The 26,527-nt window shown below is 39.4% G+C and overlaps 2 protein-coding genes across 2 annotated transcripts in view; both read left to right on the forward strand.

Moving 5' to 3' along the window:
• Positions 1-6: 6 nt before the first annotated feature.
• Positions 7-1,465, forward strand: GPR21 (G protein-coupled receptor 21). Its single transcript, XM_009705709.1, has one exon. The coding sequence runs from the start codon at positions 7-9 to the stop codon at positions 1,051-1,053; it is 1,047 nt and encodes a 348-aa protein (XP_009704011.1). The 3' UTR covers positions 1,054-1,465.
• A 5,590-nt stretch (positions 1,466-7,055) lies between these two features.
• RABGAP1 (RAB GTPase activating protein 1) overlaps positions 7,056-26,527 on the forward strand; it is a 29,286-nt gene continuing 9,814 nt past the window's right edge. The window contains exons 1-9 of the mRNA XM_009705711.1: positions 7,056-7,190; positions 9,394-9,509; positions 15,528-15,726; positions 16,695-16,808; positions 17,790-17,864; positions 20,141-20,266; positions 20,895-21,038; positions 22,630-22,671; positions 23,009-23,137. Coding sequence (XP_009704013.1) covers positions 7,056-7,190; positions 9,394-9,509; positions 15,528-15,726; positions 16,695-16,808; positions 17,790-17,864; positions 20,141-20,266; positions 20,895-21,038; positions 22,630-22,671; positions 23,009-23,137 — 1,080 coding nt within the window. The remainder of the gene's footprint in view (positions 7,191-9,393; positions 9,510-15,527; positions 15,727-16,694; positions 16,809-17,789; positions 17,865-20,140; positions 20,267-20,894; positions 21,039-22,629; positions 22,672-23,008; positions 23,138-26,527) is intronic.

The following is a 26,527-nucleotide window of genomic DNA, read 5'->3' on the forward strand; positions in this document are numbered from 1 at the left end:
CTCAAGATGAACTCCTCTTTGGTTGGCAACCAGAGTGGCCGGCCGTTCTGTCTCCTGGCTATTAGCTATTTGGAGACCATCAATTTTTGCCTCCTGGAAGTGGTTATTATTGTGTTCCTCATGGTGCTGATTATTTCGGGCAACATTATTGTGATATTTGTCTTTCACTGTGCACCTCTGCTGAACAACCACACCACCAGCTACTTCATCCAGACTATGGCGTATGCTGACCTCCTGGTGGGCGTGAGCTGTCTGGTGCCTTCTTTGTCTCTGCTGCACTACCCTATTGTTTTAAGTGAGTCCTTGGTTTGCCAAATCTTTGGTTATGTGGTATCAGTACTAAAGAGCGTCTCCATGGCCTCTTTGGCATGCATTAGTATTGACAGATACATTGCCATCACGAAACCGCTGACCTACAACACGCTGGTTACCCCGTGGAGACTTCGAATCTGCATACTGGTCATTTGGCTCTACTCCTGCCTAGTCTTCTTACCCTCCTTTCACTGGGGAAAGCCTGGATATCACGGGGATGTCTTTCAGTGGTGTGCCAACTCCTGGAACACTGATCCCTATTTTACCCTCTTCATTGTGGTGATGCTCTATGCCCCGGCTGCTTTCATCGTCTGCTTCACTTACTTCAACATCTTCCGCATCTGCCAGCAGCACACCAAGGAGATCAACGAGAGGCGAGTGCGCTTCAGCTCTCAGGATGGGGAGGCTGGGGAGGCACAGCCCTGCCCGGACAAGCGCTATGCCATGGTTCTTTTCCGCATCACCAGTGTCTTCTACATCCTCTGGTTGCCCTACATAATCTATTTTCTGCTGGAGAGCTCCAATGTCTATAGTAACCGCATTGCATCCTTCTTGACCACTTGGCTTGCCATTAGCAACAGCTTCTGCAACTGTGTCATTTACAGTCTCTCCAACAGTGTCTTTCAGAAGGGGCTTAAGCGTCTCTCGGGGGCTATTTGTGCCTCTTGCGCTAGACAGAGGGTAACTAAGGACTCCTCTACCTCTAGGAGCAAAAGATCTTCCAACGGATGTCATGTCTAAGACACCTGTCAGCTGGACTGGGAAGTGCAGGGACAATTCCGTAAATTGCAAAATAAGTTAAATACAATTTTAAGATGTCCAGATTTGCAAAAAGGTTTCTGAGAAATGCTGCTGACATTGAAGAATCAGGAGCACATGTCATTGTGGTTTCACTTAAAAAAATTATTGCGGTGGAGGAGGCTGTGGAGTTTCACCTCCATATTCACTTTTAAGAATAAAGCTGTATCTTGACACTTACCTCTCCAGCTGGTGTGACTGAATGGAGTGGGTGTCTGGGAGCTTTGGCAAAATGTAGTCTTTCTTACAGCTTTACTAGGTTCTTTCGAGATTCGTGCTTCACATGTAAATGACAGATCTGAAGTGAAAATGTCACAGTATATGGTATATTACAGGGATTTTTTAATATATGCCAAAGTATATTGACACAATGTTCCAGCAGCATCACAGAAGGGGCCAAACAATTTGTTTTTCAGTGCCACTTAGACAGGACTTCTAGAACAGTAGTGAACAATGTGAACATTTTAGTGTGAACTTAGAGTCTTATTGAGCCATGAGTGCAGTGATGTGAGCTGAACAGTCGTACGTTGGGGAGGACTGATCTGGCTTCTGTGGCCCGTTTCTCTGGTAGGATGCATGGGTGTGATCAGAGTACGGCATCTGCATTTTCCTGTTTGTTGTGAAGCAAGAAGAAAAACCTGGATCAGACCAAATTTAGCAGTTAAATAAAATGTGTTTTGATAAGCTAAGAGAAAATACATGTCGCTTTATGATACCAGAGTTGTGGCAGCTGCTCAAGGATGATGCCAACATGTGAAAATTATTCCCAAACCCGTGGAGAAATGCCACGGTTTTGTATGTGGAAATTTTCTCAAGAACAACTTTAAAAATAACATGTCCCTTTTTTTTTTTTTTTTAATCTAAATTCTTCTGATATTTTACATACTAGAACTTAAGGGGAAAGGAAAGAAAACAATTGTCTTCTAAACAGCTAAGGGAACTATGTTGTAAATTTAACCGTAGTATTTCAGTTATTCATAAGTGCACAGAGCTAAATCAGAGACATTTTTCTTTAGCCTTCGTGGGATTAAAGACAGTTCGAATATAGCAGGAGCTAAATCCTGTTGGCAAATGCATATCTTAAATGGTCAAAGTCAGTATCTGAGAAACAAAATCTCATTGACCGCAGCTTTTTCAAGCTAACTTAGATGAAATATTTCTGAGTACTATAGTGCTGTTAAGAAGGCAGTCTGGCCCTCAAATTGATGAGTTTTTCCTAAAGAATATCCTCGTCTTTTTACTGATGCCATATTAGAAAATGAAAGTGAAGCAAGTATTCCTGTAATAATGGATTACAGTCTGCATTGTCTTATCTCGCCCTGTCCTTCCAGCACACCTCTGGTCTGAGAGCAGGTTGTACACCGTGGCCGTCCGCAGTTCGCTTCCTTGGTTGTGCTTCCAGTCGGTGCGTTGGACCGCTGTGGGCCTGGGGAGTTCTGTGAGCTCGTGTGTTACAATTGGTGTGTACTGTTAGTGGGAATGAAAAAACGTTGGGGAAAAGTAACTTGATTTTTTTAGAATTGGGGTCTTTCTCTTGGCCAAAGGGTGTTTTTGTTAAATGGTTTCCGGCCTACTGTTGTTCTAGATCAAGATCATCCTTGTTCTAGCACTCCACCCTGTCCCTCCCGCAGCATACACATACGGTCCTCTGTGGTCTGCTGTGAGCCCTGGCCTCCCATCTTCCGTGCTTTGTCCTGGAGAATAACGGTTTGTGTCTCTGTCCTGCCACGTGCAACGATCGCTACAGAGCATCCTGCGCGCTGCCCGTCCACGTTTACTCTGGCGCAGTCCTGTGAGGCTGCCGGTGAGCAAACAGCGGAGAGCGAGCGGCAGGAGGAAGCGCTCCTGGCATGGCTTGTGCTTGTCAGCACTCGTTGCTGATAGACTCGAGTTCAGCTTAGGGGTATGTGCGTGTATCTCTTTCTGGGGAGGATGGGGCAGAACCCCCTGCTGTCGCTGCCTAGTTTTGGTTTGAGAGCCCTGTTGTAAAGCACGTTTGAGTTGTACCTTGGTCTGCTTTCAGCGTATTTCATCCATAGTCCAAACCTCTCAAGATAAACTTCCTCCTTAGTTCGTCCGAAATTTTAAGAACAAAGGTTGTCTAAACCCTGACATCTTCACGACGACATTTCTTGTTATCTTTTGTAATAAGGCAGTGTCTAGAGTCTAGAGCCAGGGCTTACACTGTGGTCCTTGCACAGACGCGATCGAGGTGATTTGTTCTGAGGGGCTCTTGCAGTCTGAATTTTGGTTGGAGACACAGACAGCCGTGGGGGGAGCAGAGTGTAAGGGTGTAGTGAGTCATTTATAAATGGTATAATAAGCTCACAGCACATTAGCTGGCTAATTATTCTCAACTGTTTTGTAGGTATTATGGCAAAGGTGGGCTTTGGGGAACAATTTAAGGGCTTTAGTCACTAATATCAAAGCGTGTGTGTGTGGTATTTTTGGAACAGCCTCTCAGGTAAACTCCTAATAGCTTTTTTCCTGACTCTTCACCTTATCTGACATTTCCAAGTCTTTGAAGTGATGCAGTCTATCATTGAAATAGAATTTGATTAAATTTAATAGAAGAAAAGAATCTGCTAGGGCCTAAAACCCTAAAAACCTTCAGGTTTAAGTAGAAGCTGGAGAGCAAAGATTGTTGCTTTTTATTTATTTTTTTTTGTAATGGCATGAATAGAGGGTTTAAATAGGAGCATTGTATGCTAGTTTTTGAGAATATGGAAAATTGTAAAAAGTGGTAAGGGCTCTAAATCATGGCATAGAGATTTAACTGGAGGTGAAGCAGTTGCTACTTCAGCTATAAGCCTAGAGTTGTACTTAGTGTAGTGGTGATTCCAGATGCAGACGCATGCTTGCAGCTGTTGTTGCTTTGCAGCTAAGGTTCAGCTATAACATTCCTAACAGCCAGGCTTTTCTTCAGTTGCCTTACTCATCCCAAAGACTTCATCAGCTCAGATGATTTCCGCGAGAGGTGAAAATCAGAATCTGGAAGTCTCCAAGAGATCAGGATGGAGAGGAGTTGCAGCCAATTGATGCATTCAGGTTTCATCCAGTGTTTGTAAGAAACTTTTAAATGTTGCCTCAGTAGCGTAGTTTTAGTGTCAAATATTTCTATTTCTGTCTGTGTTAATTTATTGATTTTTTTAAAAAAATTGAATTACTTTTTTTTTTTGCTTTCAGTTAATTTAATGTTGATTTAGGTTTGTATGTGATTAGATGTTTTAAATATTCATAACATTTGAGTCTGTTGTTTTCAGTGAAATTGCGTGAGGGTGAATCTTGTTCACTGTGCCAACTGTGGAAGAAATCATTTTGAAATAATTACCTTGTTTGCTCAGCAGTCCATTTAACATCCTTTGTCATATAGTTAACATGAGGCACAGTAGTCCTGTTCATCACAATCTGTGCTATGAATGTTAGGTGGCAAACTTTCCAGTTGGATCACTTTCATCATTGTACATGTGAAACTAATCCTTTCTTGGCTATATTTGTTTCCGAGTGTGCCTGGTGCTTTAGAAATTGGTATCGAGAGCATTGCACAAATAAATGCCACGCCGAGGAGAATACAGAAATCAAATTACATCTTCATATAAATGGTGTGTTGTGATATGATTAAATGAACTAACTTTGAAGTTCCATCTCAGACTATAAATTTATTATTTTTTTTTATTAGGGTTATCTGCCTCACTTTCAAATTAAGCTGCTAGAAGGTTTAATTTGCGGGATGCAATTCAGTGGTATTTTTTTAGTACCATGGGAAGGATTTCTATATGCACAACTTCTCAGAAGGTGATAATTTCCTTCACCTAGAACTCTTGATTTTTTTTTTTTAAAGTTTACTGGAAGTTTAGGTTGTGATTATATTGTCATTTTCCAAATAGACTGGGAGAAAAATCTGTGAAATGTTATTTTTTTATAATCTCCAATCAAGTGATAGTATTTTTAACTCAATGGATATCTTTTGTGTGAAACAGAAGTTTTGCTGTTATCTACTGTTAGGTTTTCTTAATTAAATGTTACTAGTTTCTACAGTCTTTATTTGCTGTTAGGGGTTTTGTACTTGTTTTTAAGTTTATCACTGAGAAATTTGTTTCTGCTAGTTGGAATTCTGACATGGCTCAGTGTCCGAGTGCCAAGGGGCAGTCTTGAAGATTTGTCACAAACCTTTGACAAGAAGAAAGTGGTACAAAGTTCCAAGGCACAGAGAATCGCAAGAGTAGCACAGGGTTGCGCGAGGAGTCTTTCTTCCAGCAGACTCAAATGAGAATTTCCGCATTTCAGTCTCTATGGCGTTGTTCCATTCCCCCTCACACAAAGGTTTTACTTGTAAGAAGTCCTAAATTTCAGCAGTTTGTTCTGAAAAAGACACTTCCAAAGCCTCTATGTGATGTGAGATGGAAATATTCAGTATGCAAATTTCATAAGCAGATTGTTCGGTATTTATTGCGGTATTACCAACTGCTGTGATGCTAACAGATGTACTGAACCTTCCTGAGTCAGGAAGTCTGAAACATTTCAATCTGATCTTATTCCACATCAGGGTTTGAAGTTGACAGAATTTCTAATTCAGGTCGGTGCTTCAAAAAACATATTTCTTAGGAACTAATATGTGAGCATAGGAGTTTACCTTTATACATTACAAACAAAAGGCCCAGTTAAAATTTTTCCAATTAGTTGATTCATCTATTGTAGGTAATTTTAATTTAATAAGAGGAGGTGGAGGTTTTGGAGGGCTTTTGTTGTATTAACTTATTTTGGGTTCTGAGTACTTGAAGCACCTGCGAAAACATTTTCCTGACCTGGCCCTTATTTTGTTGTTTAGTTTGGAAACCTTTTTCTTCCCTTCTATGACTTTGCACAATACGATGACCCATCCTTTCTGTGGTGTCATTCAAGATAAACTTGGATTTTACCTCACTACCAACACTATCTGAAGTTGGCAAAGCACGTGTTTGTAACTGGTGTTCTGCTGAGATCCAAGAGGTGTAAAGGCCTCCGTGGTTTTCATACTTAAACGGGGGAAGCATAGCTGTCTTCCCTTACGGACGCTTGGTGAATGCTGGGGTGTTCTGTTGGGGCTGCCAGGAGGGGAGAGGCTGGGGCATAACGGTGGCGGAGGAATGCCCGAGCCCAGTCTGTTGGCTGTCCTGGTGAAGCCATGCTTCTTCCCTGCTCTCTCAGCCGGCCTGTTTCTTTCAGTCTGTTTTCTGCTCTTCTCTTTCCTATTGCTGAAATTCAGAGCTCTGGAGAGCGTGGTTAACATAGGGCTTTTTTTTTTAATCTTTCATATTCTTTATACTATGAGTACTGTTGTTCATATGTGGCTGTGCTCTCAGGTCAGTGTATCAGATCTGTTAGTCACTTTGGGACCTGTAAGACTTTGTAATCATGTGGGCTTGAAATACGTTTGGCTGAGGTCAGGTTAGACCTTGGGATAAGCTGCAGCTGGTCAGACGGCTGGGCCGTCAGGTTTGACAGGCTGTATCCGTAAAAGTGAGCGGCCTCTCCTTTAGGGTGATGGGAGAATCCCCCATTGTGAAAACAACCCATTTTGCACTAGAAGAGAAGTGTTCTCCTGACTTGTAGAGACCGACGTCGTAAAGCTTCCCAGTTGTTATTTCCCTTACTGCCTGTGCGTTGCAGAGGTACCACTTCGAAAGACATTTTCTGCAGATAAGCAAAGGCAGACAATTTAATACTAAAGTTATGTGCGTAAAATGTTTTTGGAGGAGGATAGCTCTTCAAAATTGAAGTTTAGTATGCATAAAACCAGATGCAGTTGTATTTAGAGAAAGAAACTGAAAGTCCTGGCCAGTGGAAACAAACAAAGGAAACCCGCTGGACAGCCATGCCTGAGCTGATGGTGGGATGTAAATTGCAGTTCTCTCAAAACAATGGAGTGTTTAATTTGGGTCATATTCTTTACATTTTTTTAAAAGATGGAGTTTAACCTTCTTGCTTTTGCTTGGCTGCACTCTGAAGGCAGCTCGTCTGAGCTTTGGGGCTCCCGCACCTGCAGCAAATGGATTGCCTTCAGACCTGGAGTGGCAATCCAGCCCCTCCATTCCGTTCAGGTAAAATGGGATAATACCAGTCTGTGTCACGGTCGACCATCTGAGGTGTTCTAGCAGTAGGGAAATAATCTGATGTGATGCAGTTTGTTTAGTCAGGTTTTCAGGTCTTTTTTTTTTCCTGTGGCAGACGTTTTCTGGACAGGTGAAATGGTTTGCTTACGCAGGCAGCTTCACTGACGGTTCTCCACTCAATGTTGACTTGTGTCACCATTGCAGTTTAAAACAAGCCACAGTCTGTCTGCTCTACACGCATTTAGTGGTGGTGGCAAATGGAAGCCTTTGCGGATTTCACCCATATGTTTGCATCTCTTGAGCTTTAGCAGTTAATGAAAATGTTAACATAAGTTATGTTCCTCTATCCTGATCCAGGTTGTTTGTTTACAGCCTCTGGTGTACTTTAGTAATCTGTCCAGTCAAAACTGATTCTCTAGCTACTGAATTCGTGGTTACTTAAATTGAGAAACAGAAGTTGTTAAAGTCATCTTTATTTTGTGCTGAAGACGTCGCGGGGGGTGTCAGGATCACTGAGCTGATCAAAGGAGGTGCAGCGCTCTGCTCCTGGGAGAGGCCAGGAGACCAAGTCGTGGTGGGACCGTTACCTGTACGCGGGTTGGTAACCAGTAGCTTTATTTGCTAAGGAGTTTTTAGAAATGCTGAGTGGATGCACATTGCATTAGGTTATATTTAGAATCTGGGTTTAGATAGACAAACACATTTTGAAGTTGGCGATCACTGCTTGTGCGGAGGAGTGCTACACCTGGGCAGCTCCTTTGCATGAGCCAGCGCCTGCGATGCAGCGTGGGGGGTACCCTGGGGTGGTTAGGAGGAGGGAAGGGCGTCCGAACTGTGTGTTCGACTTCTTTCTTTTTATAAATTTGTACAATGAGGATAGCAATTTTGTAATTCAAAGCTTGGGCTTCTCTCTGGTCATTACCAGAGACCTTTTAATTAGAAAGTTAAATAAATTCAAGTAACTCCTTGTAAAGATGAACTCAAATCTTGCTGTGCATATGCGAGTCATTCTTAAACATTACAAAGATCACGTGATACAAGCAATCAGATGCTTAATAAACCAAGTCATTACTTTTATGGTGAATTGAAAAAAGTTCTTCTGGGATTTCAACTGTAAATGAATGCTTGAAAATCAATAATTAGATTAGTAAAGGATGACATTTTAATATGCTGGCAGGAATATAGAGGGATTTGTCAGGGGAGGCAAAAAACAGACTTTGCACTAAAGTGGCTTAGGTATATTTATAGTGCTAGTGATTTTGTGTGTGTGTGTGAAATCTTTGGACTATTTTAATATAATGTAAGGCTTTGAGCTTTAGCTAACTCGAGTTGCTCGTTTTATGAGGTTACATTAGTACCACACTGTGAAGTATTTTTAAATATTAGCATTACTAGGTATTAAAAGTATTTCATAAAAACTTTTTTTTAAAACATTTTCTGTAGATGCTGTCAAAGGAATTGATGTTTAGTGTACAAAGAAATAAAACCCTGAGGGCTGTAAGGTACCTGTATGTTATTGATTGCCTCAGTTTTTGGGGGGTTAGGTATTTCTTGAGGTTAAATTGTTGTCATTAAAACCTACTAAAAATAATGGTGCAGTTAATCCTTTCAGATAACAGGAAGCGGCATTACCTCCAGCCACGCTTTTGAACTGTCTGAAAGGATTTGCAATCGTATATATTGTCTTCACAGACTTAGGTCTTTAGAAATGCTGTACAGCACAGTGTTTTGCAAGTTCCTATGCTGATAACTTTCTCTCCATATGTAACCTTTGAAATCTAGTTTCTATTGTAATTCTAGCATGTAAACACTAGATTCAATTTTATATTCCTCTAATGAATGCAACAGGATGGAAACGAGTTTGCAATTGCTAATGATGAGCTTTTTTACTGTTCTTAATACTTGTGGGTATGTCTTTTCTTCAGGGATTTCAAAATTGTATTAGTACCTTTTTTAATTTTTTTTTTTTTCCACATGCTGTTTACAATTAAACTGCAAGCATGGGAGGCTATGCGTGCATGTGCTTTTAGGTTGCTTTACTGAATGAAATGCAGTGGAGCAATCATACTTTAAAGGATGCTTGCTTTTCCTTGTCCCACCTGTCTCCTTGCGCCTTCACAGTAACTGGTACAGCAGAAGCACTGGTGAGATTACTTCAGTGTGTTCTGTGGAGATTTGACATTTGTCAGAGGGTCGTTACGAGGAATTTTGTTTGGGAGACAGTCCAGCTCCTTACACAAGTAGTGTTACAACTGGTAGTTTTTTCCTGAGTGTCAGTGGAAAGGCCAAGAATAGACAAAATCACAGGTAAGAATGTGTGTGTATGTCTTTGTAAGAACTTTGTGCACCTTTTATTGCTGGAAACTGTTTTGTGTTAAAAGATGAGAAAGAGGTGTGAGTGTGAAACCCCTGCTATGAAGAACTACGGAAAAAAATCCACCAAAGCAGATTAGAAAAGCAAACAGGTGAATTAGAGCCAATCCAGCCCTTAAGACTCTAATGCTGTGTTTAGTTCTGGCACAACGGGGAGTGTCGGGGTGTCAGTCGGGGCTCCTCGATGTTCCTCATCTCTGCCTGGGTTTGCTCTGTTCTGTACCCTGCAAGGGAAGGGGGAGATGGTGATGAAGAGTGTTTTGACGCGCAAGGCAGCTGAGGAAGAGTTATTGTTGTGACGCCAGAATGACGTATTTTGTGCCAATTCAGAATTGCTGTTAAAATACAGGGGAGAGGGGTACTTCTACCCGATCATTTTAGTAGACATTTCTGTAGCTGATTTTTCAACTAAGACTAATAAGAAAAAACTACAGTTGAGCCAAAAATGACAAATGTTACTGATTTAAAGTAATACTTGCATATTTTAAAATATTAAGTGGAACTAGATAAACCGGAAGCATGTAAATATCTGATTCTAAATCTTGGCATAATTATTTCCAAGAGGTAATTTTGCTATGAGCTATTAAAACTCAGAGAAATGTATTACTCCCTTTGAGATGATCTGTACCCCAGCTGTGTCATACATCTCTTGGCTTGTTTCCTTTTTGCTGTAGATGTACGTACATATATATGTATACTCTGTGACTGTACAATTACGGCCGTGTGCTTGTTTTAAAACACATGCATATATGTGTTGTACATGTATGTGCGTGTGTATGTGTATATATGTATTTTAAAACAAGCAATTTAGTATGGCTGTAATTGTACAGTCACACAGTTTAGGGCTTTGTACAATATGTAATTTTAAGAATGTCAATGTGATTCTTAGCAAATTTTATAAACACTTTTCTGAATCTGTTATCAGCACTTCCCATCCTAAGACAAACTGCACATTTTTCAGTGATTGTTCCACTGGTTACATTTTTGTCTGCCATTTGTTCTGGATTGATGTAATCTTGATACTACTAAAATTTCAAGGGCTGTTGACGCATTTCACATAGCCTAGGATTGCCTGTTCTCCAAATATATGGATCATGCATCAACAGTACTAAGTAGCCTTACTGTTTTGCCTAAAAGCCTAGCTAACTTATTTAATATTCTCTCTTTAAAGAGAGGTCTGTGGAAGGGGTAGCATATTTTAGGATGCTCCTTCTCTTTAAAGGGAAACTCAGAATTGAATAGCAGTACTTGTTGATCAGTGATATTATTGTAGCCAAAGGATGCATGGGTGGTTTAATAGGAAGTTTTTGCTTGGAGTTTCTTGATGAAATGTAGTGTTCTACAGAACTGTGTGAAGAGTGTAGTTTTTTATTCTGAAATGCACTTGTACACTTTATTTGAAAGGTCTGAATGGATCATAAATACATTTAAGAAATAAATGATACGTCACATGTTTTCACATTTTGTCTTGCATGACTTTTATGTAACTGCGCTGATAAAGGTGTGTTCGTTTGGGAACAGGTGGAGTTTTTTCCTCTTATCTTGATTGCTCCAAATAGTCTGGCTTGTACGTAATTGCCAAGAGGAGGAAGACCTTCCAGCATGTGTTTTGTGTTTGTGCTTTATCCATACATGATGTAGGGCACTGTAGGCAAACTCCTGTCTATAATTTTCCTGTGGGAAACTTGAGCCCTAAAAGGAAACGAACACAGCGAAAGGCCTGGATATCACAAGGGATTCACTTTTATTTTTAGAATTGCGCTATATTGCCATATTTGGACTGAAAGTATGCTGTATCAATGCACTATTGTATCAAATTGCAGCTGCCTAACCATTCCAAAATTGTCTAAATTATTCATTTTTTTTCCACAAGTACTATTTATTTGCGAATGTTCTCGTTAAGTGCTAACTCCAGGTAACACATTCTGCAGGCAGCGTTTCTTCTGAAGAGTTAACAAGTACATTGCTTTGAAAGTTGGTTTTGTGATATTTCGTTAAGGTCTCAGTAACAGGTGTAATCCTTCTTACTGAAACCTTCTCACACTGGTTTGGTCAAAGACAAATGCAGGAAATGCATTCTATGTAAAAGTCAGTGTAAATGCTGCTTATTAAAAGTAATCTTGGGAGTGCCATCATCCTGCAAAATAGACCTGGTGACACGGTATCCTACTAACATTGAAAATAGCTATCGAAAGACTTAAAATATTTTTGGATGTACTTAAAATGTACAGATCTGCTGAAAATAACTTATCCCTGTCATGTAATATTACCCTTGTTGCTGCCCATGAAAGTTGCAGGGAGTTTTGGCTTTTTCTGCTTGTTGCAACTGCTGAAAGCTCTCAGCTGGCTTGGTGCTCTCTGGAATGGCTTGTCTATGCCTTGCACAGAGATGCCTTGCAGCAACATGCCGCGTCCTGGTCCGACTCTGGGCAAAGCAGGTAAAATTCCACTGATCAATTGAGTCTCTAGACCCTTCTCACAGTAATCTCTGAGCATCTGACAAAATCCTTGCAAACTCAGGGAACCTTCCTAAGAAATAATTGCAATGTGGAAATTAGTCCCATTGTGCCAAGGGTGAGTTTGGGTTGTGTGGTGGATGTGTCAGATAACTCGCCCCAATGAGCAAATTTCCATATTTTGAATCATTCTGGGTGTTGGGGCATGGGAGAATCTAAAGTTTGGACCTCACCATTTTTGCATTTTTGTGTTGAAGTCAGCCTGTATCTAGGTAAAGGGTTTGTATTTTATGCCCACGTCGCATTTCTCCAGTAGCCTGGTGTGACAGGAGTTGATCTTTGGGTGGCAAGCCATTTCCAGTAGGCAACTTCCTCTGCTTCTCTGGAGATTTCTTATTTCAGGTTTTTTTCATCACGGATCTTGTCCCTTCAGCAATTCTCTGCTGCTGCTTCTTCATCCTCTTGGGTTTATGTAGGGGATTAGGAGGAATAAACCTGAGCTGCTGAAAACGGCAAGTAGATCAGCCCCATGAAGAGGTACTAGGAACTCCAGCTCTTCCATGTCTTTTAATTGTGGCTTAAGCTACAGAAAAAGCTTCTAAAGTAACAGTCTCAGACTGAAGACGTTAATCGAGGTTGTAACTGCATCATATGGTTTGCAGATCCTGGGGTGGTCCCTGGAAGATCACAAAAATAGAAGGAAAATGTCTTTTAAGTGTGTGCAGTTTAGGAAGTGGCAACCAACATGCTTTTGTATACAGGCTGATACAATAGATGAGCTTCTATCTGCTGGACTGCATCCTGGTTTCCATAATTACTCCTGTAGTTTCTTTTTAAATCAACTGGAGAGGAAGGTTTCAGTATAACTGCCCTAATACTTCAAGTGCATAAAAGAGGGGGAGGAAGGGTATGTTCTTAGTCTGAGCATCTACATTTTCTGGCTTGCCTTCGGAGCGGTGAACTGTTGTGAGAACTTTAATCTTCACTACACTTGCCTCAGTTCTCATGGCTGTTTTCCATTCTGTTTTCTTTATTACTTTCTTTTTCTTCCTGTCATTCTTAGCTTTCTATTTTTCAATCCCAGTTTGTGAAGGGTGTGGGTTCAGAAGGGTTTCCTTCAGTTCCCAGTCCCCTGAAAGCATGAGAAATTGCCCATTGAGCCAATTCTCACAGCAAGGTATAAAAATAGGAGTAAAGAAAAGGTTACACAATGCTTGGATTGCAGCAGTTTGTACTAATGGCGAGATTTCAAAGCCATGGTTTGAAAAACATTTTTTAAACCTTATCATTTCCGTTAATTTATCTCTCCCCAAGCTATGTTTCAGCTGCAGGAACTAGCGTTAGAGATTACTTGAAGAATTGTACTGAAACAGAGGAGTCAAGTGCTGAACAAGTCACACAAAGCCAGAGAGAGACCACAAGTTAGTTCTCTGTAGCCATAATGTGTGGCTTGTTTGAGAAGCCAATCCTAAGGGTTTCCAACCAGATGCTTTGGTCTCTGCTATTAAATAAGTAGATTAAAAGGCAAGTGGATTTAAGATTGTTTTGCCATTGCAGCAGAACACAGGTGACATTCAGGAAACCAACTGGTTTGGTACCAGAAATTACTGTTGGCAGTGAACAGTACCTGCGCTCCTGCAAAACAGAGTACTTTACTGTAATTCAGTCTTGCAGACTTTTAAGAAACTGAAAGTTATCACTGAGACTGTATTCACATGCTTTAAAGTTTTCTGAATTGTTTCTGAGCATTGTCTTTCTCTACTTGCAAAACCACCTGAAGCTAACAGCCAGCCATTATCATACTTGTCTTTGTTGACTTAAAAGGCTTATATTTATATGAATTATATTTATATATGAATTTATATTTATATATTTAGTGCTGGATTTTGTTGGCTTCTGACTTCCTTATAATGAGATGTACCTCTTTGGCATGTTAATTATTATCAAATTGAAAGGCTGAACAGTACTTTTGATACACTTTCCAAAACAATCCATTAACTTGATTCTAATAGCAGTGTAATACTTTCCTAATAAAATGCCTGTATTAAGCCACAGAGAGGAGCATTAACCTTGGATTAAAAACAGAAGAGAAAGTCAAGCACACTGTGATAGTTTTGTTCTTGTATACAAAATCATTTTTGAAGAAAAAGATCAACTAAAAGCTGTATTTAATGATCTTCACACTGTATGCATCATGTACTTTTTTACTATCTATCTTCTAACCTTTTTTCCTTTTGACTAACAGAAACATGGGTTATTTGGGTATAGAAAAACTTTTTTAAAAGTAAAAAATATCTTCTGTTTTGCTTCCACAAAGCATCTTATATGTTTGCAGTGTTAACCTGGACACTGTTACATGGTAATCTCACGCCTGAAGATGACTGGCTTTTTTATTTGTGTGTTCAGTCATTGCCAGGGAAACCACCTAACAAGAGAACCTTTGACCCTTTGACTAGCGATGGTTGCTTAATGATTATTGTGGCATCTTTTTGAGATGATTCCCACTACCAAGGAGCTCTTACTCTCATTAGCTGCGCAGGAAAGTAATCTTTTAAATCGTGGAAAGACAGACCAACCATGGGCCAAAAGAAATACCTACAGACAGAGGGCTTTTGTTTCTGTTTTATTTTGGTAATTTGAGTGGTAACAATGGTTATAGTAATCAGCTAGATAACAGCTGGATCATGAGTGCCTCAAAAGGTACAAGACATTATGGTGAAACACATCCATACAAAATCTGATTAATCGGAAATCACAAAATATGGCAAAATTCTAGAAATAGTTCTGAAATTGTAGAGGTCAGTTAAGATTTTTTAATTCAACATGGTGAGCACAATTTCAGATTCAAAAGACATACTGAAATTGCCTGTCACATGCTGGGTAAATTAAGTGTTTTAAAGACAGCTTGAATGAGTGATTTCTGTTGTATGCTAAACATGGAATAACTTAGGTTGGAAGGGACTTCTGGAGGTCATCTAGTCCAGCCCTCTGCTCAAAGCAGGTCCTACCAGATCAGGTTGCTCACAGCCCTGTTGAGTTGAGTCTTGACCACCTGTGATGATGGAGACTTTACAGCCTCTTTCAGCAACCCATTTCCATCCACATGGAAGAAGCTGCTTAATCTTCCAATTTTCATAAATGTTCCTTGCAAAGTAAAGGTTTTGGGAACTACGTCAAACCTTCTTACAGCTATTTTCTGTGTGCCCGGTTAGTAATTTTTTTCATTTGTGTCACTGTTTGGTGTGGGTTTTTTTAAATATATATTTCTTGTTGTTGTTTTCTGCGTTAAAGGAGGACGTATGATGAGTATGAACTGTTTCCATGGGCTTCCTAAATAAGCACATTACTGCTAATGAGGCGGGGTAGTTTTTTCTGTCTCCAGAGGATACTTTTCCTTGCAGTGCTGTGAGCTCTGGCTTAAATGACTACACTAGAAATAGTTTCAAACTGAACTGAATGAGATGGATCAGAACCTCTTACTCTGTCACATGTCTAGTACTGAGAGAGACCTGCGAAGACCTCAGTGTGGGAATGGGACCTGCTTATTTTCCCATTCAGAACGTGAATCTGTTGTAGAGGGCAAATTAGGTGAAGCTGGACATTGTTCACAAATGCTTATGGTTTCTCATGATGTGCCTGACACAAACCTCTTCCTTCCATATTCTGGAAACTTTTTTTCTGGATATTTCTCCAAGGTAGGACTAGGATTCCTTCTAAACCATCCTCTGCAATACTGACAATTCCTAATGGGGTGGGCTATTTGAGGCAAGTACTGCCAGCTAATTTCATGGGGATTGTTTGGTGTTTAAGTCACTCAGTTAAAAGTCGGGAGGAAAAGGTCCTAAGATTCTGTTTTATTTTTTACCATATTTAATTGTTATGCTTTGTCAAATCCCTTTCATCTCTGCCAGGAGTTTTCACTGCCTTTTGTGTAGGAGTCACCCTCGATGCAGACCTTCTTAAGCATTTCTTCCATTTGGTCTTGTCAGTCCATGGTTCACATTTACTGGTTTTCTTAATTGTATGCTATTTGTTGTTGTTCGGTTTTCCAAATATCTAAGGCATCTGAAACTGATTGCATCAGAGCAGTGCAGAGAACAAAGTTCCATCTTCCTCATGCTGAAATGCCCAGCTGATACAGGCAACTGTCCCTGCATTATAGAATGTTTTACTGTACAATACTGTCTTTCCTAGGCTCGTACTAATTTTTCTACTTTTCTGTTGTTTAATTCTCTGGAGGAGATGAAGAGTGGTTTCTCTAGCTGAACCTAAGGGACAGAATTCTGGACAGCAGCTGCTTACAATTGACTGTTACTCTCCACATTGTGAGATAAAAGAAATGCAACTGGGCAGTATTTGCATTCAGAAGTCTCCCAAGGGAAGGCTGGTATCTGCATTGCAATGTCCTGGAACACTTGCGTGTGTGTGTGCTTTTTCTGCCACTCACTGACGATTCCCAGATGTGCTTAGGTAACCAAATCTATCAAGATTGTGATCTGGAGCTGCCAGCCTGCAGGCAGTCTGTTCTGGTTGAGTAGACTCTGTTTTCTTGAATTTAGAACAGTGCACAGAACACAGTGCCAATCTCCGAACTCTCAGTGCTAGCATATTGCAATTTATATTCTTTTGATGTGTTTTAATTTACTTTTCTCCTCCCCAACAGGAGTCTCCACAAGACAGTGCTATCACCCGAGACATCAATCGAACGTTCCCTGCTCATGATTATTTTAAAGATACTGGGGGAGATGGCCAGGACTCCCTGTACAAAATATGCAAGGTATTCTCTAAATTCTTCTTGACTGGTTTTGGTAACGTGTGCTTAACATCATTAACAGATGTAGCTGTTACCCGAGAAGAATGTGTATGTATTACCGTTAACTGTATCATGGAGAGAGACTCTGGCACTAGACTCAGTCTGGTTCTTCATTGTAGATGTTTAGCTGGTTATAGTGCTATTCAGATGGGAGACCTAAAGTAATAAGCCCTTCTGGATTACTGAACACTGAGGTGTTTGGTACAGAGACTTCACATGATTCCACACGTGTCAGCCTGGATCCAGCTGGACAAATTATATGTTACGATGGAGTTGAGGGCTAATTCTACTCTGATCAAGAGCAGGGCGCCTTCCGCTGTAGCATGCTCTCTAGTTGTCAATATTGTCTAATTTGTGCTGGCAAAGTTAGGGACGCATGCGGGAAATGGTGCTGATGTTGCTTCTTGAAAAAGAAATGTTCTGATGTTGGGTGTGTCCTTTATGTGTAAGGTGTGCTGTAAGCTGTTGTCACATGTAGTTGTCTTTAAAACTGGAGATAACGATGTGCCTCCCGTAAATGTTATAAAGCCGTAGGCATGCATTGAAGTTCCTTACTAAAAGGGAGAAATTAGCAAAAAAGGACAGCTTGTTGTTGTATTGTTATCTCAAATGTTTTAAGCTTCCAGCACTCTTTCTTTTGTATTCCTAGCGTTTTGCTCTATTTCTGATGTCTCTGTAGCACCTGTTTAGAGGTAAAAGCACTCAGATAAGTGGTTTAGTAGGCTGCAGTGGTCTTGGTGCATCGCTGTAAGCAGCCACTGCCACTATATATCACAGTTGGATTTTCATACAGATTATTCCTTCATTACAATGGCAACGGATGCACCTCGTGAAAATTTTGTGGAGCTATATTCAATGCAGTGTTTTATCTTCTTTGTTTCTTTGTGGTGGTAGCTTGAGACAGATATGCTGTAAAGTCTTGATCTTTTTTTTTTTTTTTTTTAGGCCTACTCTGTCTATGATGAAGAGATTGGTTACTGTCAAGGTCAGTCGTTTCTTGCTGCTGTGCTGCTTTTACATGTAAGTAGTGGGGTTTTTTCCCCAGGTCTTTTAAGCTTAAACCAAATACTGCTCAGTTTGCCTGGAACAAACGTTGGTGACTCCTGAACTAGTAGGGTTGCAGGCCACATATCCACTTATATGTTGGTCAGTAACAATGTGATTTTAGACAGAGAAGGGTACATTGTTTAAAACTTACTGTGGTATTCCTAACGACTCTACCTACAGTCAGCGTTCATTTCACTGTGTTTCTGTTTCAGGACCCCTTCCATTCGAAACTCCACAGGCTTGTACTCATGATCACGAGTAGGCATGGAATTTGTGCATAAGACAACACTGTAAATGTTTCTGTTAAAGGGTTTGAAAGTCAGGTTTAAGCTTTTTAGAAGATGTTTCTATTGGAATCAGTCAGAAATATGGATGGTAATTGCCATGTGTCTTGCATACACAGAAGAGTATTTATGACATTGATGGGATGTCAGTGTATTATGTGTCAGTGCTTTGAACAATATGCTGCCTATGTGGGCTACTATGTCGTAGCCCTTTGTGCTTCTTGGTTTGAGAGGCTAGTGAAGGATACAACAATATTGCAATTTTTTTAAAAGATACTGATTACGCTTTTTTAAAACTTAATTATTGTTGGTAGAAGTGATCTCATCAGAGTCATATCTTTTAATTGCTTGTGTGTTGAGAAGCTAGAGAGATTTATTGTCACTGTGTATCAGAAGCAAAAGTTCTAGATTCACTCCCGCTTAGGAAATATGAGAGGATTAGAAATCCGTACAAATTATTTATAGACCGTTCTTTTTTAAAGTAATGCCTGCTCTTTATCAGTGTTTCTATTGCAAGCATGGGTAGTTGAAACTGGACAGAGTTCCTAAGTCCAGTAGTGTTTTGAAATTTCTTTCCAGCTGCATTTTAGTGATTTTAGTGATTGTAGCTGTCATAGAGAACTAAGTATGAAGGCTTCTCTGCAGTTTTCAGTGGAAGAGGAAGTCTGGTTCTCAGTGGAGGATTTTCCATTATGTTGTAAAGTCAGTGGAGGATATAGCAGAGGTTGTAAACTCCATTCTTTTGAACAAAAGCCAAATGGTTAATGATAACAGCCTTTTAGTTCTTTGGAACTGTAATCTGAAGTATTTACTTGATGAGCAATTAATTCTTTATTACTACACTGAATCAGATCAAGAAGGATGATACTTCCTAATAGAACTGAACACTTTTACTGAAACATACATGCTTTCTTGTAGCTTTTTCATCCGTCGTATGTCCTTTTTTTTTTTTCTTAATACCCATTGCATTAGAAAGACTCACTGTCAAGAGTGAACCATGTGTTGTTCTGGAGTTAAAGAACAATAGCTGTTGCTTCTGGGAATAATGTATGCATTTAAAAAGGAGAAATTTTAATAAGTTTCTTTTTATTTGATTCTCTTTGAAGTCAGCCTTTGGAGTGTGGCTGCTAGGGAAAATAAATATTAAAAAGGAATGTTGCAGAAAAGGAAATGAAGTTTCTGCGAGTCCTTCACTACCAGTTTGGAATGTCTCAGCAAAGTTTTCAGTTTTAACAAACTCCATCTGCAGATTAATAATAGAATACTTGAGATGGATGTTCTGTCCTTTACAGGAACAAGTGATTGACCTGAAGTCAGACTTTTCTGTGGAAATACGAAAACTCAATTTTCATACCAGGGAAAAATGTCTAAACAGTGATGAGCTTTGATGAGTGTTTCTTCAGTTTTTGCAAGAAAGGGATATTGAACTTGCCTAAAACAGTGCTGAGTTGTGATGTGTGGAACTTTTGTTAGCAGTTACTGGTCTCTGTTATTCATGTCATCTAATGAATAAACATAAAATGTAATAATGTCATTTAAAAAGGCAAATATATCATTAAGAATAAGGGAAAGATCCTGTTTGACATCCTCTAGTGATACTGCTTCTGTCTTAGTTGTGTAAGTGCCAAAGGATTAGGCTGTAAGCTTCTGTAAGATTCTGATTCTGACATGATTTGGAACAAAGGGACCAAGAAACTGCTTTGGTCTTGATGTCAGAAAGATGCATTTTTAGTCGTGTGATTGAGAGGTGATTTATTCCACAGAATAAGAACGAAATGCCATTTGCAACAGTAGACCTCATTTTGTGTGTTAATATTCTTGTTTACTGTTACAATGGATAGGGCCAGATTAAAAAGTAGCGACAATTTAGCCTTTCTGTAAGAGGGAGGAGAAGGGGAGTGAGGGCAAATGGAGCCGATATGAAAGATTTAAATACTCTATAATAAATACATTTTCCTCTCACAGATGCCTGAGGAGCAAGCTTTCAGTGTTCTGGTCAAAATCATGTTTGATTATGGACTCAGGGAACTTTTCAAACAAAACTTTGAAGATTTGCACTGCAAGTTCTATCAGCTGGAGCGCCTCATGCAGGTGGGTGTTCAAACTTGGTGAACTGAATGGAACAGAGCCTGCAACTCAAAACCAGCTATTTATCTTATGTGTGAATGATGTTTGTGACCTCTTAGTAAGGATGAAGAGTGAGGACTCTCCATATTGGAGGCTTTTTAAGAATAGAGAGTGTTGAGACCAGTCTGATGCCGCTGGCAGTGTGCAGTGGGCTTGAAGGCAGACATATCTGACCAGTTGGAGTGGCTGTCGTATGGCCTGGCGTAGCGGTGACTTGTGAGCTCGCTGCAGCCACACCACAGAGTGGTTTTGCAGTGTCAGCACATCCACTGGCTGGGTTTCCTGTGAAGGTGAGAGTTGGAGATTGGGCTCATTGTGCATGTGATACAGTGTCCTTCTGAGGATCCACACTGGGGCAAGCCTTTGGCATCCTTCGAAGGTCCTTTAGCATGTCAGGCAGCTGTCTTTTCAGGCATGGGCGGATACAGAAGCCTGCCTTGCTGCACTGATTCTCACTCTACCCTACTTACTTCTGTTGCTTTGGGATTTCAGCTACAGTTCCAAAATAGTATAAACTAACTTTCAGTATTTCTGTGTGGTGTGTTTTGTTTTGTGTTTGTTTTTTGGTTTTTTGCTCTTTTTTTGTTATTAGGAATACATTCCTGATCTGTATAACCACTTTCTGGACATTAGCCTTGAAGCGCACATGTATGCTTCCCAGTGGTTCCTTACCCTGTTCACTGCAAAATTCCCTCTCTACATGGTCTTCCATATTATTGACTTACTCCTATGTGAGGTATGTGTTATAATTGGAGACTTGTACTGCTAGCAACGTTTGACAGTTTCTCACTATCTTGATTCAAGTCCTTGTTACTATCTGTTTTTTCAGAGCTAGACATGTCATAATTATTTTTGTGTAGAAGTGTTACGTTTCTGCCATGAAAAAGAGTTCTCAGCATTTTAAAGATATGAATTAGGAGTCAATATCTATATAAAAGACAATAATCTCCTATTTCTTATAACACTTGAATCTATGTGAGATTCTGTACAGTGCTCATGGGATGAGAGTTAATTTACAAATATGTGGATTCTCCTGTTGTTAAATAGTATTATACGCAGTAATAACTTGTTTTTTTACTAGACTATTATTGCATAGAGGCTATTGTGTATAAAATTGCCCAGCTAACTTTCATGCTGGTAATCTTAAGCTTGGAGCTCCTCTTTCTCCTGGAAATGTGGAAATCTGTTTGTACTTCACAGCATATATTTAGGGAGTAAAATTCTTTACATTGGGATTTTATATGTAATCATGTTTAGAGTAGTATATTTGGTAGTATGCTGGTAAGTAGTGTAATTTGAGTCAGAGCTTATTAACATAAGTGAACAGACCACATTTTGTACCGAAGTTATTTAATGATTTTCTTTTTTACTGACTGGTTAACATTATGCATCTGTTCTTCATTGGATCTGCAGTTGTTACTGTGAAGTGGCAGTTTGTCTGCATTTCCTTTACTGAAGGGTTTCAGCATTCCTAAATCTCCTGGTCAATGTTTTTACCCTTTCTCTGTATCTATCTGCTGCTTGCTTTGTCTGTGTGCCAGTGCAATAGAAAGCAACAGATGGAATTGAGAAAATCAGTTCTATTTGTTTAGAAACACGTTTTCAATTCATAAATAGTAATTGTGTTTATAGTGAAGTTTTACGGATTTTTTTTTTAAATCATTTTAAAGGATTAGTGAAATAATAATTTAGTGGGAAAAAGAAAGACAGAGTCTTGAAATAAGATGAGCAACGTGTCTTGATTATCAAAGGTATCCCTTAAGAAAGGTGTATTTTACTACTGACTATAGGAACTGTTTGTACTTAATGGGACAATATAAATAAAACACCTTTAACAAGTAGTGACAAAATAGATGACATGGGACTCTGTCCTAAAGTGAGTCACTTTCTTTTTCATTACATGAATTATCCCAGTTTTTTAATACCAGAACTTAATATATTGATGTATATATTGCATTTGAATCCAGTGCTTTCAGAAGTTGCTATATGAAAATTAAATTATCTTGAGCTGACCAACTAGTTATTGAAAAATAAAGTACACAATAGTGCCTTCATCATTTCAGAGTTTCAGACTACTAAGGAGATAGTGAAACCCGTGTTCAAAGATTGTTTTGCTATCTGTAATGGCTATCCAGTAAAAATACTTTCCTAATTGTTTGCAAAGTCATTCTCTGGGCCTTTGATTTAATGTAGCACCTGGTTACACTTGTATCCTGGTTCTGCTTTTCACAGAAAGTAGACAAACAAAAAACCCCGCCAAATAGATTAATATCCAGGCTTGTGAATACTGAGAAATTAATTTATTTTGTCATTATTTTTCTCTCCAGGGAATAAGTGTTATCTTTAATGTTGCACTGGGATTATTAAAAGTGAGTATACAATGTTACATTGTGTTTTATGCATCATGGTGCACCATATAAAAAATTAAGATGCGTGTTACAAAAACATTATGCTTTTTTTCCAAATCTAACAACTTCCTGTATTACACGTGCTGTTGTCTGGTATGCCCTGTACAGCACAGTGCTTTTGGGGGTGGGCTGGTGGGGAAATAGAAGGCTGCAGAAATAGAACCAAAACACTGTTTGCAGAAGGTTAAAAAGTAGTTATGTTCTTGGAGCTTTACAAAACTGTTGCTTTATTGTCTCTGGGAATTCAGTAATTGTATAAAATCTGCTTTGCGGTTAATGGTTTTTCTTTTGTCTCTAGACTACCAAGGATGATTTGTTACTGACTGACTTTGAAGGGGCTTTAAAATTCTTCCGTGTACAGCTGCCCAAGAGATACCGTTCAGAAGAAAATGCAAAAAAGCTGATGGAATTAGCATGTAATATGAAGGTAAAGATGCGGTGGTAGCAACTGCAAGCCTATCTTTAATGGGTACAATTTCTGTCTCCATACGTAACTTTGCAACTCGCTTGTCCAAATGCAAAGACATTGCAGATGCTTTACAGTGAAACACCGTAAAGCCCCAAGATTCTCAGAGTGATATGGGCCCACCTGGAGAACTTGAAACCAGAATGGCTTTCAGAAAGCAATATTCAGTCCTACTAAAAATCAGACTACTTAAAAAACCAAAAAAACAAAAACCAAAAAACCCCCAAAACTTAAATGACTAATGGCACTAATATAAAATAATTGCAGACGTCTCTGCAGTTCTTTGATGAAATCTTTCTCTGGTATTATCTTTCATCAAAAGGTAGTGGGGAGGTTTCATTTAAAACAGTAGATAATGCAGAAACAGAATGTAATCTTTCAGACAGAAAATGGGTATTTTTAATTGTGGGTGCATGTGATATTTATGCACTGCAATAGGGAGCTCACTAAAAATGCATTGACAGATTTATAGATCTTCTAGGGACATGAAGGAATATGATTTGACATTTAATGTTTCTTACAATGGGAAATGACCTTGCGATGTACGTATTCCTTCTGTGAGGTTTTGATTTGTCATTGGTTTATCGTGGGGGATATATGCTGCTTTTTTTAAAAGCATTTTAAGTTAATTTCCTGGTCAAGACTATTTCACTTGTACTCTAGGTAGCTGACAATAACAGGTTAATCTGTTATGATCTTTGTAGTCTAAAGAGGGTCTACTTTATGTGAAGTTGAACAAAGTGCTGGCTGAGTTGTATGTTGTCTAGAGCTGCCACAGTTAGCTGACATTTTTTAGTAATGCAAAACAGCATTGTTTCTCATGAGCAGCCCATGTGGGGAGGTTTACAGTATTGGCTTCCTTCTTGGCTTTTCATTTGGGTACTGGAAACAAGTGCTAAGACACTCTGGTTGGAAGTAGAGCTCTGACATACCATACAGTGTTTGGTGTGCGGATGTTTCTGAACGTCAGTCTTTTGTAAGTACCTACTGCTTTCTGCGAGGGTGTTTTGAGGCGAGCACGCTAATCTAGATGGTCTCTTAATGTGGTTGTCACAGCTTGTTTGACTTCTCCCACAAATCGTTGATTAACTGTTCATACAGTCAATGTTTAGGAAATACTGATGATAATTACACTTCAGACTTATATAACAGGAAACATGTATCACAGTAAAAAAATGTCACCTCTGGTCCTTACAGGAGCCTTCTTTTGAACAGAATAGAAACATAGAGACTAGAGTTCGGTGTGTACTGTAGACTGGAGAGATGCTGTCCCGTAAATGAATTCATCTCAGTAATTCTTGTTTTCTTAACAGAATTTATTCAGAGAGCTCTGTGAGCTCTCCTGTGTGTTTGAACTACTGAGGTAAACAATGGAGGGGATTTTGCTTGATTGTGGGGTTTGGGTTTTTTTTTTTTTTAGATTTCAGTTGCCCACTAAGCCCTATTTCTTAAATATAACTATATGAAATGAAAGTTCTAGCCTTTGACATTGAGATTTTAGTTTATATATAGCAAATATTGCATTACCTCACAGCTGAAAGTCAATTGCTTTTCTAATCGGTAAATATTGTAACTAAAGCTTTATGTGGGCACTTTAGAATAAGCCCTTAAAGTGAAATTTCCAAAAAAAGTTACAGTTAGGAAGTTATTGATTCCTCTTTATAGGTGTAACGATTGAGTTCTAAAATGGAACTTTGATAATTTATTTAGTGTATTTTAAGGAAGTTCTGTTTCTTTCTTTACGGTTTCATGAGATTCATTTTTAGTCAAATACACTGGTATGGTTCAAAGTATCCTTTTTCCTTAAAATTCACTAGAGGAATTCTTTGTAGCATCAGTGCATAAGTACACAACTTCCCTCGTATGTTAACATTTAAGGCACCTTGTACTCTTGGCGTAGTAGCAGTACACATAACAGTATTCTAGATAGAGTTCAGGCATATCTTATATGAAACTAGCATAGAAATGACGGAATAATCAAGAATAAAGCTATTTTAGCTCTCCAATTGTTTAACGTTAGCCACATGTGCATCTGGTTAAGACCATGTGAAATAAGTGCATTTGCCTTTCAGGTTTCCGAATAACAACTTGTTCCTATTCCCACTCTGCCAAAATTCTCTGCATTCCCAGTGCTATGTGAAGTAGGTAAAGCAAACAGTCTTCACTGAGCAGTACATGGCAGGGTTGTCCACTGCTTCCTTGAGTGCTGGTTTTTTTTCGGGGGATTAAATGGGAGGCTATGGAGAAAGTACAGGCTGCACTACTGGGCTCTGCATGGATGCTGAACACTTCTATATCACATCCATGTGTGTTGCCCCTGATGGGAGTGCTGCAAGTAATTGCTTTCTTTGACCTAAAATGCAAGTCCTGTGCTGTCAGTAGAAATCTCCGGCTCTTTATCTGGAAGTGTTTTTGAGCAGAAAAGGACCTGATGTCAAAATAAATCATTTATAGGAAGGGAGAAGTAGTCTGGCTAAGGCATTGTGATTACAACAGCATTCTGCTGGAAAGGAGGTCAGTAAATGATCAGCTTGAGACAACACTAGATTCTTAAAGTAGCTCCTCAGTGTTGCCATCAAATGTTAACAGAGTTGCTGCTGCCTCCTGTGCTCCTGAAAAACTGTGGTGGGACTTCAGTGTTCATTTCTGCTTTCTATCACCATGCAAAACCAAAGGCCTTGCGGACTTCCCTGGGACACAGTTCCCTCTAGGGCTCCAGAATCTGTGACAATAGCATATCTTCTCAGGATCACCTCATTATTGGTGTCTAAAGGCAAAACTGGTTTAATGCACTTGGAAAAGTAGATGTGTGCCTGCCTTCTTTTCCTCTCACGTGGCTGGATGCATCGCTTCTCAAGATCTAACCTTTACATATCTTAAGATTTGGTGTATGAAACCCAGTAATTTGGGCAGTGTTTGGGCAGGGGCAGAGCAGTGAAATAATCTACTCAAGCTAATGGCTTGATTGTCAGTAAAGGGTTAATACTCTGGGTATTTGTCTGGAGTGCTTAGTAAGCATACCTTCTGCAGTTGTGATGTGGCTGGACTGACTCCAGATAAATGGGCTGGCATCTCCAAAAAAAAAAAACACCAGTCAGCTAAGTATGGTGAAATGTTTCTGTGCAGCCCTCACTAGAGGGAGCCTAGCTACCAGTTTTCTACAGTTCCTTTCAAGGTTGTGAATGATAAAACCAAAGATAAGAGAAACTAGACATGTTTTCCATTCTGCCTGTCACCTATGCATGTAAAATTTGTTTAACATGTTTCTCAGACAAGGCTTTTTTAAAGAGGAAAACATAGCCATAGCTTTTTAGTTTATTTGGTTTACTGAAATAATAATAAAGGTTCAGC

Source organism: Cariama cristata, unplaced genomic scaffold (genome assembly GCF_000690535.1).
Source record: "Cariama cristata isolate BGI_N322 unplaced genomic scaffold, ASM69053v1 scaffold14708, whole genome shotgun sequence".
Classification (NCBI taxonomy): Eukaryota; Metazoa; Chordata; class Aves; order Cariamiformes; family Cariamidae; genus Cariama; species Cariama cristata.

Coding starts and splice junctions, on each gene's coding strand:
- GPR21 (XM_009705709.1), top strand. CDS start 7: ATGAACTCCTCTTTGGTTGGCAACCAGAGTGGCCGGCCGTTCTGTCTC.